The sequence below is a fragment of the Durio zibethinus genome, chromosome 4, assembly GCF_047325235.1.
Source record: "Durio zibethinus cultivar Kanyao isolate XHJ-2024 chromosome 4, ASM4732523v1, whole genome shotgun sequence".
NCBI classification, from domain to species: Eukaryota; Viridiplantae; Streptophyta; class Magnoliopsida; order Malvales; family Malvaceae; genus Durio; species Durio zibethinus.
In genome coordinates this window covers 1,261,087-1,279,491 of record NC_143165.1, presented here as the reverse complement: position 1 = coordinate 1,279,491, position 18,405 = coordinate 1,261,087, and the positions used below count along the sequence as shown (strand labels likewise).

Below are 18,405 nucleotides of genomic sequence, written 5' to 3'. Positions count from 1 at the left end.
AAATTTAAAAAAAAATCATAAAATTATATTTTATATTTTTATATCGACATAAATTTGTAACATGAAATTTTCATATAAATCATAATACGAATATAATATTTTACATGATGCAATAACTCAAGTTGCCAAGTCTATCCATTAACCTTTCTCCAACGGTCTCTTTTCTTCACAATTCCATGATTCCATCCAATCAAGGAAGGCAAGAAAATATATTGAGAATTGATACAGGAAATCGAACAAACAAAAGCAGAAGCAATCATTAAGCATCAAAAAGTGCATATCATCCTATTCATCCATCAAAACACCAAATCAAAATCCATTAAAGAAAATTTTGAGTTTTGACTGTTGCAAAATGGCATAAAATACAATAAACCAAAAATTGAAATCTAGCTTTAACCGCCGAGTCCCGATGACAGACTTGAAGCATCCCTATTTTCACAGGTCTTGGACACTCAGACCTGCAAACATGAAAATGAGAATTATGGTCAAGACCAAGAACCTTGAGATGTTACCAACATGATCAAAAAGAACAGTAGAATCAATTATAATGCTGATGGTACGATGGATGATTCTTTCTGCTACGTATCTACAATTCTACATTATGCTTGTTCATTTCAAACAAGGATGCTGGTTCAATAATAAAAAAGGAAAACGAGGTTCCTTCATCATGTATTACCTGGAGGAAGAGATTGCTTCAACTTGTCAGCCTTCTCAGCATCAGACACACAAAGGGTGTACAAGTACTTGGAGCAGCGGACCTTGAACTTAACAACATCTTTGCTCTTCTTGATTTTTACCGAGCGTGCATCTTTCCTTCTGGCAGTGAGAAGGAAGTCCTTGATCTCATGAATTTGCTTAGGCTATGCATCACAACATAAAAAAACAAATAGAAATCCTTAGGAAATAATGCAGAAATCACAACCATAGAAGCCAAAAAGATGCAATGGCCAAACCAATAAAAGGGAAAATGCAAACTGCGAGTAAGAGAGATAAAAAACTGCACATTCATTCTATAACAAAGGTTACTTAACAGATACTGTAGAAGGCATCATAATTTAACAGGGATCCAATGACAAACACTCCAATGTTTCATCTTTGTTCATTAGAATTGTCAGCAATTTAGCCCCAACTTCAAACAAACTTCATCAGCCCGAGCAACCTACAATTAATAGCTTTCCTCTTTTTTTGAGCAAGTAATACATTAACAGCGAAATAGAAACATAGATACATTATAAATACCCTGCAACTCACTCCATTAAAGTTTATTGCTAATGGCAGTAAAATAGTTTCAAGCAAACCAAACACACAATAATTCATCAAAACATGTACCAATGGGTGAAAACAAGAAAATACATACACTAGAAACACCATTTATCACAATTTTACAATCCCTATAACTCTAAACTGACACAAAGCCACATATCTTTCCATTTTCTCCTTCTAAAACACATAACCCAAACTAATTTTCAGTATCTTTTACAATAACTGCTTCAAATTTCAACCCAACTTCACTAAGAACAGAAAATTGAAAAGAATTGTAACAATAAAGCCAAAAACGGAATATCAAACACAATTCCAGGTAAAAAAGAAAAGATCTGATGCATAAATATCAATAAATACAAACATTAGGAATTAATCATAAAAAACAAAATCAGTTTCGGATTTCTATTCAAATAATTGAAGAGATAAATGGGGTTTACCATTTTCGATTGATTTTCAGAAGAGCTTATTCAATTGGAAGAAACACCTAAAAACCACGCTCCCAACCCTAGTTTTTTCGAAACTGGATTATATAGAGGGGCTCGACGAAACCCTAAAATATTTTCTCCGTTTTGCCCATTTTAGCCTTGCTAATTTGGTGACGTTGAGAGTCCTATTCGTCAGCTTGATCTGGATTGGATCTTTTGTTTTCCAAAGGGCCTATTGGGAATATTATGGGCCTAATGACGAAGCACACAATTTTAGGGAAAAGAATTGTCTAAAGGATATTATAAAAGAAATTTCATAAATTTGCACACAAAATTTTAAATATCTAACAAGTGTTTTGAACCATAAATTAGAATTATAGAAGATAAAGTGATGAATCTTCAAAAGTTTGGACTCCTAATTTTTTTAATGAACATTGTTCGAGGTATTCTTGAAAAGATAAAAAAAAAATGACGATTAAAAAAAATATATATATATATTCTTTACATTTATATTTTGACGTATAAATTAAAATAAATGAAATCGAAATGAGAGTAATAAAAAAGCTTAGGGGTAAGATGAATTTGTTTTAAAGGTATCTAGACCTTTATATTTATAAATAAATAATAAAAAATTATTAAAGGATAATAAAAATAATGTCAAGCTATGTGAAATTAGGTGTATAAGATGAATCTATATGTCAAATTGACACAAATATTAAAATTATTTTTAATTGTATGCTAAAAATTTGTAATAAAAAAAAATACCACCGTCTTTTTTAACCACTAAATATCCTCAATAAACATGTATTATAGTTGGTTTTCACTTTTCACATCCAAACATTGATTTTAACTGTTGAGTTACTTTGTTGATATGTGGTTTTGATCTCATTTGGATTAAACTTTATATATTAATTATCAAATTTGGGTCTATTTGATCTTAAATTATTAATAAAAATATTTTAAAAGTTTAATTAATTGTAATTCATAAAGAGATTGATTCAATTTTATTGTGTAACTAAATTTTATCTAATTACAGGTTCAATTTAGCCAAAATAAGAGATTAAAGGCTTAATTAATGATAATGAAATAGTAAAACCTTAAATAATAATTATTTTTTTGCTCTTTTTTTTTCATTTTTTGCTCACAAATAACAAACCATAAAAAGAAAAATTTTTAAATATAAAATAGCTTTTAAACTATATATTTTTTGTCAATTTGATATTTAAAGAATTAAAATTATCAATTTAGTATTCTAATTTTTATTTTGTTATCGTGGTGGTATTTGATATTAACCTCGTTAATCAAATTCGTTGACATGACAAAAATATCAAATAAGATATTAATAAGTGTCAAAAAATTTTAATAAATGCTAAATCATCAAAGCCACGTCTAAATAGTTTTTTTTATTTTAAAAAAATTCTAGAAATTTTCTTTAAAATTCAAAGAAAAAATTCAAAAATTCAAATTTTTTTTTTAAATTCTAATTTTTTTTAATTTTATAAAAAAATTAAAAAAATATGAAGTATTTTTAGAAATCATAAAACATGATAAATTTAAAATTTAAAAAATTTAAAAAATTATAATAATAAATTTAAAATTTCAAAAAATGAAAATTTTCATAAAAATAAAATTTCTTAAAATTTAAAAAAAATATAAAAAACTTAAAAAATCTAAAAATTATAAAAAATTATAAAATTTTTGAAAAATTAAATAATTTAAAAAATATGAAACATTCTAAAAAATTAAAAAATTTTGAAAAAAAATAAAAAACCTATAATTTTAATAAACATTCAAAAAAATTTTAATTAAAAAATATATAAATAATTAATTGGTAAGGTTCAAAAAAATTAAAAATTTTAAAAATTTTTTTAAAAAAATTTGTATATTTTGTCAAAAATTTTAGTTTTATTTTAAATATTTTTAAGTTTTGTGAAATTTTTTTAATTTTAGGAAAATTTTATTTTATTAAAATTTAGTTTTTTTATTTTTTTGAAAAAATTTTAGTTTTTAAAATTTTTAAAATTTTTGAATTTTTTGAATTTTTTATAGAATTTTTAATTTTTTAGAATTTTTAGAATATTTTAGAATGTTTTTTTAATTTTGTTTTATAATTTTAAAAAAATTTTAAAAATTGTATAGAATTTTTTAAAAATCTTTTAAAAATTTCTTTTAATGTTATTGTAGTATTGACGGTGTAACGCTAATTGATTTTTTTTTTTCATGACACTTTAATAAAATTGACTAATAATATTAATATCAAATATTAACGTAATAAAAACATTAAAATTAAAATATTAAATTGATAATTTTAATTTTTTAAATATCATACCAACAAAACATGTAGAGTTTAGAGGTCATTTTTATATTAAAAAAAAAGGTGAATAGAAGGTTTGGAGGCGTGATCAAAGTAGTGCCCACTTTATCTCTTGAACTTAAGGATCAGAAAACGAAAGGGAACAAATGGTATAATTTGTAAATGCGATACTTACCATCCACTTCAACGCGCTCAAAGAAATGCCCACTTTTTCTCTTCAACTTAAAGATCAGAAGCTCAACGAACAATGGCCACTTCGCTGACACCCTCAAAATCTACTCTTTGATGTTACAGAGCACTCATATTCATGGCAACACCTTTACTTTCCCATTACTCTTCAAAGCCTGCGCTGCCCTTTCTTCTCTTCGTGACGGAAAAAAGCTCCACGCCCACGTGCTTCAGCTTGGTTTCCAACAAGACATCTTCGTGCAAACGTCTCTTCTCGACATGTACTCTAAATGCTCTGATTTGGGATCTGCTCGGAATGTGTTCGACGAAATGCTTACCAGAAATGTTATTTCCTGGAACACTATGATTTCTGCTTATTGTCGTGGTGTACGTGGAGCTGAAGCAATAAGGTTGTTGAAAGAAATGCGGGTTCTTGGTTTTGAACAGAGTGCTTCCACTTTTATTGGTATTTTCGCTGCTTGCACCAATCTTCAACTAGGCTTATCAATGCACTGTTGCGTATTTAAACTTGGGTTGCTAGAATGCGAGATACCTTTAGCGAATTCTGTTATGAATATGTATGTTAAATTTGGTTTAGTTGATGGAGCTCGTTCTGTTTTTGATACTATGGATGAAGGATCGATCCTTTCATGGACTATTATAATTGGCGGTTATGTAAATGTTGGGAATGTTGGGGAAGCATTCAATCTTTTTAATAAAATGAGACAAGTGGAGGGTGTTAGTCAAGATATGGTGATGTTCATTAAGATCATTTCAGGTTGTGTACAAGCAGGGAATTTGTTATTAGCATCATCGGTTCATTCCCTTGTTTTGAAGAGTGGGTATGATGGTGAAGATCTGATGGACAACTTGGTTCTTAACATGTATGCAAAATGTGGTGACATTGTCTCCGCTCGAAGAGTTTTTGAAATGGTTCAAGAGAAATGTGTTTTCTTGTGGACATCTATGATTGCTGCGCATACTCAACATGGTTACCCTGCTGAGGCATTGGATTTATTCAATAGGTTATTAAGAACAGGGCTCAAACCAAATGAAGCAACTATTGCCAGCATACTATCTGCTTGTGCTGATTTGGGGTCACTAAGCGTGGGTAAGGAGATTGAACGTTATGTGAAACTGAATGGGTTAGCATCAAATCGTCAGGTCCAGACCTCTTTGATTCACATGTTCTGTAAATGTGGGAGTATAGAGAAGGCGGAAGAAGTATTTGCTCGAGTGTTAAATAGAGACTTAGCTATTTGGAGTTCCATGATAAATGGTTACGCAATTCATGGAATGGGAAATGAGGCTCTGAAACTATTTCATCAGATGCAGATAAGTGAAATTTTCAGCCTAGATCATGTTGTTTTCACAAGCATATTATTGGCTTGCAGTCATTCAGGGCTTGTAGAGGATGGATTGAAGTACTTCAAAAGCATGAAAAACGATTATGGAATAGAACCTGGTATAGAACATTATACTTGCTTGGTCGATCTTCTTGGTAGAGCTGGTCACTTTGATTTGGCTTTGAAAACCATCCAAGAGATGCCTGTGCAAGTACAACCTCAAGTTTGGGGTCCATTGCTTAGTGCATGCAGGAAATATCGCAATGTTGAGCTTGGGAAGTATATAGCCAGGAAGTTGTTAGATTTGAATCCTGGAAATATCAGTAATTATGTTTTAATGGCAAATATATATACATCTGGAGGTAAGTGGAAGGAAGCAGCTGCAACAAGAAGCATGATGAGGAACAGAGGATTGGTTAAAGAACCTGGTTGGAGCCAGGTTGAGATCCCTGGCTATGTACATGTTTTTATTGCTGGAGATAGATCACATCATCAGTCTGCTGATATCTATAAAAAGTTGGATGAGCTTAATATTAAACTTAAGGAAGCTGGGTATATTGCTGAAATAGATATGGTGGTTCATGACTTGGAAAATGAAGAAAAAGAGGAGTCTCTGAAGGTTCATAGTGAGAGATTAGCGGTTGCTTGGGGACTTATAAGTACTGACCCAGGAACCAGTCTTACAATCATAAAGAATCTCCAAACTTGTGGTGATTGTCACTCTTTTTTGAAGTTTACCTCCAAGGTTACAGACAGGCATCTTATTGTAAGAGATGGTCAACGCTTCCACCATTTTCAGTCTGGCTCCTGTTCATGCAAGGATTTCTGGTGATTTTACTTATCTTTTAACACTTGACACTATTTACTGCTGTCAAATAAAGATCATGGTCTTCGTTGCTCAAAAGGCATCAAGCCATTCAGCAGACATTGGCAATGTGAAGAAAGCTCCACTAGTCATTGGGTTCATAATTTCAAGGGAAAGAATGTAAGCATCATGATTTACTTAAATTACCATACTGATTCGGCCTAGATCCTCCACAGGTAGCCAGTTTCGATGCACCACACTAGAAGGCCTAGGTGGCATTGGACCCAGCTCGTGGTAGAGTTTGAAAGAACAAAAAGCTGCCAATGGATGAAACTGGGGCAAATAGTCCTTTGCAGTAGAGAAAGGTCCAATTCTTGCATGTATAAACAGAAGAGAATCAAACTTGAGTTGAAATTACTATCATATTTTCCTTGTATAAATCCCCTGTACAACCCCTAAATCACCTTTGCTGCATGAACTACCTAAGAATTGAGTACAGAAACAAAAAGGAACCAAGAAACTGCTAAGCTTTCTATATACAAGGAATGGAGGGAAGAGAATTTATTCTAGCAGTCAAGGCGAGTCAACATCATCGGCAGTTATTTTCTCATTCAGCACAATCACATACCGTGCTTTGTTATCGGAAACTAATCAGGAGACTTGATGAGTCCGAGAAAGGATCATGATAGCATAAGATGAGGTGGAGGGGGAAGGATAGTGTTGGCTAGCTCGTCGTTCACTCTCACCGGAAGTGCTGGCATCTGCTTCATTATATGTGGCATGTTATTCAAGCTGTAAATGGATTACATTAGTGTATGAAATGATAATCAAGTTCGAAAATCCTTAATGCAAACCAAGAAATGAGCATCCAATAGCACATTTAGTTGTACAAAATTCAGTTGGCCTCTTTCATAATCCATGCTCAGTTAACAGGTGCCAAACACCCATGCATCCACATCCTTGACAGGTTAAAAAAACAATGTAATAAATGATATGATCAAATTATCACCATAAAAAAAGACATTGTGCATAAACATGAACATTTTTTGAAGAACTCAAATTCTTTTTTTAAGACAAAAGGAGTTAATTTTCAATTACTATATATATAGAAAGCGATAATCAGCAAAAGTTGGAACTTACCTATTCATGATTTTGAGAATATTGTCACGAGTTTGACAGAGGAGACCAATATTTTCCTGTATCTGGAAAAAGGTAAAGGCGATAAGTTCTGAACAAAACCAATCCCATCATGATGTTAACATGAATAATGCAACCACTTTCACCATAGAATAACAAATGCTTTTATTTTTTTAAATACATTTGAAGCATACAATTATTAAATAAATAAATGATCATTCAAGGGAACTTCTATTGGCCACATAAAAATCAAGCACTCCTTTCAATTTTGTCCATTCTTGTAAAAGTTGGACAACAGTGAGAAGTGGCTGGGATAATTCCTTGCTTGAAGACTGGACCTGGTAGTATCCAACCAAATATACATACATACATACATACATATATATATATATATATATATATATATATATACTTTTGCTCACACGTAGGCACGAGTACGTATCAGAGAGGATTTTGGGTGGGGAATGTCCCTAGGGTAGATAATTTCATAAAGATAATGTGCCTAGTAAAAAAATACTATACAATAGAATTAAAAGAAGTGAGAAATCAAGATGTTCCAAAGATAGGGCTAAGGTACCTGATACCAGTCATCTGCACAAAACAAATACATAGGAGCATCGAGAACCTGGAATGCAAACTAAATAAAAAGAATAAAGTAAAATCAATCTATTCATAATATGAGTACTTCACCTGAAAAGATGAAAGATTTGCAGATATTTGATTGAAGGCTTGAGCATTCTGCTCCAGAAGTTCTCCTGTTGCACCACCAATGGCTATGAAACAGCATAATGCAGCTTTCAATTATATTTTCCATAAATAACAGCATAAAAGACATAAAGCATTTTCATGCTTAGCATATTTCAGGCACTATAAACTAAATTCAAGCTTCATTGTTTGCAAAAGCAATAATTAAGAACATAAAAGACAGTCGATAAATAGTTGCAGCTACTTCTTACTTCTTTTTTGTACTATTTTTAGGCATGTGTTGGACCCTTTTTTTTCTATTACTTGCATTCTTCAAAGAATTGACATGCCTACACAAAACTAAAAATGTATCCATGGAAAGAACAGCATATTTTCTTCTTTCACTTTTCTCACTTTCTTTTCTTTCTTTGAAATTGTTGGTTTATTATTAAGCTGACAACAAGACATAAAAGAGGCACCAATCATGTCTGCCAAAAAAAAAAAAAAGAATTATGCTTCACCATCCACTGTTGGAATCCTTCAAAAGTCTTAACTTTTTTTTTTCAACCAAAATTTTAACCGCTTTGACAGACAGCTTGAACAAATAAGCATGGCAGGGATGGAATAAATCCCAAACCCGAACAACATCTAAAGAGAACACCAGAAATCGAATACAACTAGTGAGGCAATAAAACATGAAACACTAGGACTCAGTATCTTTGCCTCAAGACAATGTAAATAAAACTTCTTTTAATATTATATCTTGATGAAACAGAAAACAACTAGTTATAGTAAATTTAAATAAAAAATTGCAGGCCAAAAGATAGTGCTTTTAAGAAAGTAAAACTTGCATATAAGAACCAACAAAGCACATCTCTAAACCTTAAACTATTAGGAGCAACTTAAAAATTTTCAAAGATAAAATCCAACCTCTGTAAGGAATACCATCATCATAGTCCATAGGAATCATTGGGGGTGCATACGGAGAAGGATTAGGTCGAGTTGCAAAATGAGTAGGCTTTGCAGGAGGGTCAGCAATTCTTTCCTGAAAAACAAAAGCAAAAGACATTCCTAAGAATCTATTGGTCCACAAAATGGTCATTAAATATAAATATTGCCTTATTTCTCATCATATCAACAAAATATTATCATCAATTAGCAACCGTGAAAGAAAATTTCTGGTTAAATCTAATACATTCCAACTCTAAATATCAGTTAAAGTAGATAACTTTTCATCAGCAGACGAAGGCAATTCGATGCAAATTTCCCCAAACAGAGGCCTCAAAGAAAAGATGATGGAAAAGACACAGACAGATAACAATGTGCCCATAACATGATTCGAGCATATACCACATAAATCTAAGGTAATCAATCAAAATTCCACCAAAGAAACAGCTGCTTAGCAGCAGGTACTAATTAGATCTCCATATAAAATATCTATCAAGAAAAATATATATAAAAAAAACTGTGCTAAACTCAATAACTTTTCTACACTCGATGAGCTTCCCTCCAATACCTCACATGTATAAGAGAGTTTTCCAGTGTGAATGGAAAGATCTGCATGTCAGTATCATAGAGAGAGATGTCTAATTTTATGCATTCTAATAAGTAACCAACTGAGCAGGCTTACAGGAGCTAAGAAAACACAAATTAGTACAACTCTGCACACAGAAAAAGAGAATGAGTATATCATACCTTTTTGTCTCTAATTTTCCTGACTAAAATGTGTTCTTCCTTCCTTCTCTTGCTATTTTCCTTTTTCTGCATAAAGCATTAATCAGATCATGTTCTTATATGTGCATTGCATTCAAGGTTATATACGTTTACGAGCGCGCACACGCGCACACACACACACACACAAAAGCAATATCTGTCTCTGTAAACACTGAATAGAAATCCTTTTGACCAAGCAGAAATGCTACATCTTATGAAGTAGAATTAAGAAATAAAACCATCAAAAGATGAATTGAATCTAATGATTACAGCCTGTCTTATTGGAGTAGCATGCTAAAGCCACATGACAAAATTTGTTCTACGTGTGGTTATATATATATATGAGTCCATATATTCTACAATTCTGGCAAGCAATAACTGGTGGGTTTAAATAGAGACAAATGAGAACCATAAGGCTTACAGTCATCCATCTGCAACGCAAAGCCACATCCCGGACTGTCTTATTTTGTAACTGCATGGCTATCTTCGCATAACGAGTTATGCTCGGTTCTGATGCATATCTGCAAGGAGATACCAAAATTACATCAAAACTAAATCACCTCATGAAAATAAAATTGATCAAATCAATACAAGTCAAACACAAAAACTTTAATTCATTTAAGTTTACGTTTCCAAGATAAAATAACCTTAAGTTTCCTTTACGTTTTTCAACAAGAAAGGAAGTAATATATTATATTGCACCAAGCCATAAAGTATCTACAAATCAGGGGGAAGCTTACTCCAAAGAAAGGTCTTATCCACAACAATTGCACAACGAAAACTAACACTCAAGCCAAAAGCAAATATAACAGAATACAATGAAAGAATGAATGGTTCAAACACAAGCACAAGGAATAAAATCCGCTCCAGAAACCTTAAGATCCAAATCAAAATCCTTTTGTCTGTCTCCCAGATACCATTGGCAAAAACTAGTAAAATATACATAATCACAAATTATTATTTTCTTTTTCTCATTGCTTACAGGTCTAGAGATGAGAGGTCCCAAGAGAGGAAAACAAGGTCAGTTATGAGAAGGGTGTGTAGAGAAGATTAATGGGTATTGAAAAAGAAGGAATGGGAATGTGATAGAGGATAAGATGGCAAAATGGAAGAAGCAAGAAGAAAGGAAAGAGGAAGGAGACGTAAGAAACAAAACAAATGTAAAGAAGGCCGGAAAATCACCAGAGGAAGTAACTTGATTTAATTATAATATATATATTAAACATAAAAACTAATCCAAGTTATTGTAGTAAAGGTATCGCTCTAAATAATTGTAACACGAATTCCATAACTTTGATGAAAGTTCCTCAATTTGAGAAATCGGCTGCAACTAAATTTAATCTTCCCATCAAAATAATAAATGCAAAAAAAGAAAAAAAAGTTTAGGAGAATCACATGCTTATGGGCAGATCAGATATAGATTGGAATTCTATGATTATATAGTACAGAAACAATACTTAGGAGGAAGCAAGATGCTTAAGAGATGTAAGCCACTCGATCAGATGTTCAGATACTAAGAAAGATGTAAAACGGTGTAGTCTTAACTTGGTGATAACCATTTGGTTACAGTTTGGAAATATAAGAAAGAAACATAAACAAAAATACTATATTTTCCATTATGAAACCTACACATTGCAAGTTTTGAAGAGGTGATTCTATAAGTTTTGATATAATTGAGGCCAAAAGTTATCCCAAATGTCAGAAAATAGAGATTAATAAAATGTTAACTGTATAGAAGTTTAATGTCTCTGAGGTCAGCTATTTCAACTTTCAAGCACAACCCTTCGTTTTACCTTACAAATATAAATAGTGTGTCTAGGCATGACAAAAAATATATCAACAAGCATAAGATTTTCGAACAGCATTTAAAACACCTCGTTACAATTCGAATCATATCTACAAGCAGAGTGCAACTATGATTAGTAGATTGGGAATATAGATAACATCTTGAACCATAGAAGTGAAATAAAAAATAGTATATTTGCAAACAAAAACAGAATTACAATAACCAGTTAACCACCATTGATGCATCCCCCCACCCGCTTTCACAACAAAAGGAAGAAAAGACAAAAGAAATTAGGCTAATAATGAGCTCATTTGCTCAAATGAGGAACGAACTCACTTGGGTTATTTAGAACAGCATGGTTATAACAAAATAAACAAAGAATTCAGAAAAATAGAATCACTGACATTCAAAAAGGAAAAAAAAAAAGACCCTTATCTCCATTAAAATTCACTGTAATATGCATAGTATTTCCTTCATTGTCATTTCCAAACAGTTCCAAGAAAGATAAAGAAACCACGATTCAACTAAGAACCTAATTATCCAACAACAATAGACTTTCATCAAAGAACCAAAATTCCATGCAACAAAAGAAGACTCACTTTTTTAACCCGTCTTCGAGTATAGCTTGCTCTTCCAAGGTCCAATCTAAGGAAATATCCGGGTTATGCTTCATACCCGAACCCAAGGTCTCGTGCATAGGATTCCCGTTGTTCAAATGTGCTCCATTGAAGGAAGATGACGCGTGGTTCGCTTCTTGTTGATGGGTCCCCGGTGGGTTCGCCATCAGTTTTAGCTTCAAAAATCTCCGATTTTTACACCCTTTTTCAACGCTTTACAGAACCAAAGAAAAAAAAACTGAATTCCCAGAGAAAAAAGGCAAAACCCAGATTGGAAATGGAAAGAAGTGTTGAAGATTGTGAAAATAAAAGAGGGTTCAAAGATCAGGAAGCAAAGAGAGCATGGTGTCTTAGACCGAAGGGAGCTCTAATTGTAATAGAGGAGAAAGGGAAAACGGCAATTGGATACAAAGGATTGAAGAAAGAGAAAGAGAGACAGATAGAGACGGAGAAGTGTACGGAACTGGGAAAATCAAATCAAATCAAAATCAAAATCATTAGAGAATTGGGAAGGGAGGGTGTTTGATTTGATGTTCCACAGCTGAAAGTACAACTCTTCATTATTATTTCTATTTTTTTGTTGTTTTTTGTTTTGATATTTTTATTTTATATTAGTTTGCCAGCTTTGATATTTTATTAAATGACTGTTTTACCCTTCTAAGAATAGTAATTCAAAAAATAAAATTATAATTTCATATATTCAATTACATAATAAAAATAATTATTTTATATTATATTTTATTTTTAAAATAAATCATTATTTTAAATTTAAAATTTGAACCCAATATTTTATTTTTTTAGCTTAATGAATTTTTAAAAATAACCTCAGTTTTCTCATCAAAATTTCTTATCTGAAATAAATATAATAAATTGCAATGGAATTTTTTAATTTTAATATGAGCAATTTCGAGTCTCCACAAATAGGGTTGAAAAAGAAATAAAAATAAATCAATTTTCATAATTTTGGGTAGTTGAAATCAAACTGAAAAGGACAGATTGGTCAATAATTATTTCTTTTTCAATTGGCTTCAGAAAATGTCTTTAATTTGGGTCATGGGACACCCCATACTTGTCAGTTCCCAATTATTAATTGTTTTTTTAAACTATTGTCCTTATCTTTTTGTCTGAGAGTTTATATTTTTGGACTTTTTCTTTATAAATTTTTAATGGGTTAATAGCATTTATATTTTCTAAATTTGATTTAAATTTTAATTTGATTTTTAAATTTTAAAAATTTTTAATTAGATATTTAATTATTCAAAATTATTCTAGAATCATCTAAATTAACTGTAAATATAAGTTGATATCACGTGATGACATTATCTAACATCTCATATGATGAATAAGAATCAAAGTAAAATTTTTTCAAAATTTAATGACCAAAAGTAAAATTATTTTAAAATTTTATATATTTCACACATGTCTTATAAAAATATTAAATTTTAAATTATATTTTTAATTTTTTTGTTATAATATAATTTATTAGATAGATTTTTGTTTTAAATAGAAGATAGATAATCAAAATTTAAAATTAAGTTAGAATTTTTAAATTCCTTTTTTAAAAAATTCAATACATTTTAAGAACAAAAATTTTTTTATTAAAAATATTATTTTACTCATAAGTCATAATAAAACATATTACTTTTTGACCAAAAAATTTTATTTTTTAAAATATTAAATATCTTTTATTTTTTAAAATATATTTTATACAAATAAAAAAATTTTAAATTATATTTTTTTATTTTCTATGAATATAAAAGTCTTATATTTTTTAATAGATTAATAAATTTATTTTTGAGAATGATTTGAAAATTTTTACATAATATTTTAAAATGATATAGAGTTTTTATTTAATTTTTTAACCCAATATAAAAATTTATACTTAATTTTTTAAAATGATATGTAATTTTAACAAAATTATTTTAAAAATTTCAACTTAATTTTAAGTTTTTAAAAATCTATTATCTATTAAAAATATTATTTTATTGATAAATCATATCATAATAAAAATTAAAAAATACATTAAATTATAATATTTTATAAAATATATTAATATATAAAAATCAATTTAAATGATAATTAAAAATTTTAAAATAGTACAACTTTGGACAATTAAAGATTTGATTATAATTTTTTAAAATTTAAGAACTTACAAAAAAATTGAATTAAAGTTTAAAGATTACAGGTACTAATAACTCTTTTTTAATCAATTTCTTTTAACCAAACTATCCTTCTAACAATTGATTTTTCCACTGATGAAATGATTGAAAAAAAAAATGTAGTATCAAATCTTATTGAGTTGAAATTTAGGACTATTAGTGAAATATTAAATTTTTTAATTTTAACACTCAAAAATTAAACTTTGATAATTTTAAATCAAATATTATGATTATTTTGACCTATTAAAAGGGATTAAAAATAAAAATTGTCTATCTCCCTCCTCCATGTTTCATGTACATTTCTCACTAAAATAATAATTTTGAAACTTAATATGTATGTATGTATAAATACTTAAAATAAAAAAACTTAAATAATTAATATAAAACAATTAATATTAGTATTATTGTAAATGTTCAATCATGATTTATCAAATTTGGCACATCAATTTTGAATTTGGCTAAGTTTTTTCCAATTCTAAGTATTTTTTATTGAGGATTATATATAAAAATAAAAGTTATAATTACAATCATACAATTCGATTTTTAAGCATTGGTATCAATTTTTTATATGATAATTTCTTTTATTAATAAAAATATTTTTCATTCTTGCATAATATAAGTAAACTAATTTGGTATGATAAATTTTGACCGAACAATTCATTAATTTATATTTTATTTGTTTTATGTTAAACATATATCAATTTGTGAATTTTGTTACAATTTGTCTCCAAAAAGAGTTGCACAAGCAAAACTTACGACACCTAACTTCAAATCAATATGAAATTTGAATTATAAAAGTTTTTAATATAATATTTAAATTATAAATTTATTAATTAATTTATTACTTAAAATATTATTTATTTATTAAATATTATCATTTAAAATTAATCACATTAAAAATAAAAACGAAATCTCGTTGGAGCCTTAGGATTCTTCCCCTCGCAAAATTTTGCAAACCCATTAATGCCAATGTTAGGGAGAATCAAATGATGAGCTACTTAAACATTTATTTTATTAACGAGCCTAATCATAATAACTTAAAAAACTGACAACTTATAAAACATAAACCTGCCATTATTAGTAATAAATTTTTAACTTTCTTAATTTTTTATAAAACTTCACAATTTATTATTCATAAAAAAAAAAAAAAAAAACTGACCCTAGCATTTCTTACTCTTGCATATCATACCATGACCTGCTTGTTTATATGAGCCAGTGTTGAAATAGAATTGTACAAGCAATTGTTTCTAGTACTCCTAGACTTTTTAATATATATTATATTATATATACTATAATTATTTTATACATTTAAATTTAATTTAATTAGCTCTCCTATTAAATTTATTTGTTAAATTTGTTTTTTATTTCTAATTTAAGTTTAATAATTATAATTTAAGAGGAACTAAAATCATATTATTATTTTTCTATGTATTATATTTGCAAATATTATTCTCGAACTCTTAAAAATAATAAATTTATAATAAACATTAAATCACATTCATATAAATTAAAAAAAAAAACAAATTAACCTTTTAATTTTCTCAATAAAATTATAACTTTTCAATTAAATATAAAAAATAGATACTGTTTTAGTCAACACTTATCTTTTAATATTTTTGTGACTTTTAATAAATTATGTTAATTCATCAAAATCTTTTTTTTTTAAGTATCTGTGTTTGATATGTATATAATAAATGTGAATATAGAGATTGAACAATCTAAAAATATAAAAAAGATAAAATTAATATATTTTTATTGAACACATACTTTATCTTACATTAACCTTCGAATTTGAATAACATAAAAAATGAATATATATAATTTAATTGACACTTCAGTACCAAATGTTAAGATACATTATTGATTAAGTTAACAAATTTATAATTCAAAACCAATAAGTGATTGATTTAATCGGTTAGATTTATTTTTCTCGACGAAGAGATATTGAATTTGAATTTTATCGGTGATCATTTGTTGAGATCATCTAAAATACACGATCTATAATCACTTATTTTAGATTGTCAAGTATGTTACATTCACCTATTTTAAGTTGTCAAATATGGTACATTTTATCCTGATATGAAGAATTGAATAGTCTATCTACTTTTGAATTCTTCTTAAAAAAAAATTTTATAATTCAAATATTATATTAAAAAATTTTTAAATTCAATTATCATATTAAACGATATACTATAATTTAAGAGCAACTCATAACGTTAGCTCATTTACAAATAAAAACAACCCCAGCAAAAACTAGGAGAGTCACTCTGCCAGGGAGGGAATGATTCATGATCATAAATTTATAGGGATGATTGCCGTTGAAATGCCAAATGTCTTGAGTTAAGGTATAGCAAAATATCAATAAAAAAACAACATAATGGAGAAATCCATTTTTTTCCCCACAAATAAATTGTATAACTTGTTCAAATTGACCTTTAGATTTACAAATTTTTTCATGCACAATTTAACATTTATATTTGCAAAATAATTTAAATCATATAAAAGTAAAAAAGCCAGATCATGCTCGCCTAACCTGGGAGAGATTCCCTGTGATAGCTAAATGCTTACATCTATATGAACCTTGAAAAGATGGGACATCTTACTACTTTCCATTTTTTTTTTGTACCTTCAAAATGAGGGCAAAACAAGAGAAGATTGTATTTAAAATTGAATAGCATGATTTATCGAGTAAATTATTTTTAAGTAATTTAATTCCTTCAAAATGAGGGTGAAAAAAGAGAAAATTGTATTTAAAATTGAATAGCATGATTTATCGAGTAAGTTACTTTTAAGTAATTTAATTTACTTAATGAATTGAATTTAAGTATTTTAATATTTAATTCGAGTAATTTATGAGTTTAATCGAATTTTTATATTTTAATATATTTTAATTAAAAATTAATATTTTACTTATATATATATATATCAATTCAAGCTCGAATTCAAACAAAAATAATCGAGTTTGAAATTAAATTTAAGAATTGAACTCATTTCTTATTTAATAAATAAAATTAATTGAATGAATTCGAATAATTTAATATTTACTTCGAGTCAAAACTTAAAAATTGAATCTCAATTGATTTCAAGTCAAATTTCGAATAATGAATTTTGAATCAAACTTTAACTCGAACTTTTAATTGCATAAATTCGATTTAATTCGATTATATTTTATCATAAACATCAAACCGCATACTAGCACATATTAATAAGACAAGTGTACTCTAAGAAGATACAACAGCTTGTTCAAATGATTGTCAATCCACACAAGCATTAATTGTAACCAAGAAAGATTTGTATGGAAGCTTATATTATACTACACTAATCATAAGCCAGGCACCAAACTGGTAGGAATGAGAGCATGGAACAGTTGAGAGATCTGATAAGTAGGTCATCAGACCAAAAAAATGAAGGTCATTGCTATGCAGGAAAGACTAAGATCTGTAAGAAAAATGTAGCTCGATCATTTTCATGGAAATTTTCTACATTAATTTTATACATTCTTTTGCAGCAGATATTGACAGTAGTTACCTTGGAACCGACTTGAGGATAATGAAGGTGAAATAGTAAGACGAATCTTTGGACAGCAAAGGCACTTCTGCTTTATACTCCATCATAAAAGACCCACCATAAACTTTAATTGACAGATCTTATTAGAGTTGGGACAAATTGGTACCCTCTAAGCCTATCCCATTGCCATCCATGGTTAGATCCTGCTTAAATGAATCATGCCATATAGTTTAGAAAGGATGTAATAACCAAATGAGAATATGCATGTAAGCATGTAATGTTGAAAATGACTAAGATAAAGAATCTGGCAGGAAAGCAAGAATAATGATTGACAGACTCTTGACATTTGGTGCTATTTTTTTCAACAAAAGAAAAAGAAAATTTTGAGGACATTAGTTCTCACCATGGACCACCATTGCATTTCCGGGTCTGCAAGTACAATACTAATACTAACATATTTACAAAAAAATGCAACGAGAAG

General features: G+C 28.9%; 2 protein-coding genes and 1 pseudogene across 13 annotated transcripts; 1 reads left to right on the top strand and 2 right to left on the bottom strand.

Moving 5' to 3' along the window:
* Positions 1–259: 259 nt before the first annotated feature.
* Positions 260–1,855, bottom strand: LOC111287442 (large ribosomal subunit protein eL38). Of its 2 annotated transcripts, XM_089758970.1 has the most exons (4): positions 1,701–1,783; positions 1,032–1,159; positions 677–860; positions 260–458 (listed from the first exon to the last, which is right to left on the bottom strand). In XM_089758970.1, exons 2-4 carry the CDS (start codon positions 1,050–1,052, stop codon positions 436–438), a joined length of 228 nt encoding a protein of 75 aa, XP_089615096.1. In that variant the 5' UTR covers positions 1,053–1,159; positions 1,701–1,783; the 3' UTR covers positions 260–435. The 2 variants fall into 2 exon arrangements, with proteins under 2 accessions (XP_089615096.1, XP_022733752.1); XM_022878017.2 differs by lacking the exon at positions 1,032–1,159 and having other exon boundaries at positions 1,701–1,855.
* A 2,181-nt stretch (positions 1,856–4,036) lies between these two features.
* LOC111287240 (pentatricopeptide repeat-containing protein At3g12770 pseudogene) lies at positions 4,037–7,197 on the top strand (annotated as a pseudogene). The gene has a single exon (XR_016341337.1). The product of XR_016341337.1 is annotated as a pentatricopeptide repeat-containing protein At3g12770 pseudogene (transcript).
* Positions 6,725–12,843, bottom strand: LOC111287241 (uncharacterized). 10 transcript variants are annotated; one of them, XM_022877624.2, is made up of 8 exons: positions 12,241–12,842; positions 10,277–10,376; positions 9,838–9,903; positions 9,073–9,187; positions 8,149–8,231; positions 8,036–8,083; positions 7,462–7,523; positions 6,725–7,113 (listed from the first exon to the last, which is right to left on the bottom strand). In XM_022877624.2, exons 1-8 carry the CDS (start codon positions 12,423–12,425, stop codon positions 7,002–7,004), a joined length of 771 nt encoding a protein of 256 aa, XP_022733359.1. In that variant the 5' UTR covers positions 12,426–12,842; the 3' UTR covers positions 6,725–7,001. The 10 variants fall into 10 exon arrangements, with proteins under 10 accessions (XP_022733359.1, XP_022733366.1, XP_022733368.1 ...); XM_022877631.2 differs by having other exon boundaries at positions 8,036–8,049; XM_022877633.2 differs by having other exon boundaries at positions 8,036–8,049; positions 8,149–8,213.
* Between the last annotated feature and the right edge of the window lie 5,562 nt (positions 12,844–18,405).

Coding starts and splice junctions, on each gene's coding strand:
- LOC111287442 (XM_089758970.1), bottom strand. CDS start 1,052: ATGATGCCTTCTACAGTATCT. Junction 861..1,031: donor TGATGCCTTCTACAGTATCT/GTTAAGTAACCT, acceptor TGTGATGCATAG/CCTAAGCAAATTCATGAGAT. Junction 459..676: donor GAAGCAATCTCTTCCTCCAG/GTAATACATGAT, acceptor TCATGTTTGCAG/GTCTGAGTGTCCAAGACCTG.
- LOC111287241 (XM_022877624.2), bottom strand. CDS start 12,425: ATGGCGAACCCACCGGGGACCCATCAACAAGAAGCGAACCACGCGTCA. Junction 9,904..10,276: donor TGCGTTGCAGATGGATGACT/GTAAGCCTTATG, acceptor TGCTTTATGCAG/AAAAAGGAAAATAGCAAGAG. Junction 8,084..8,148: donor CAAATCTTTCATCTTTTCAG/GTGAAGTACTCA, acceptor TTTGCATTCCAG/GTTCTCGATGCTCCTATGTA.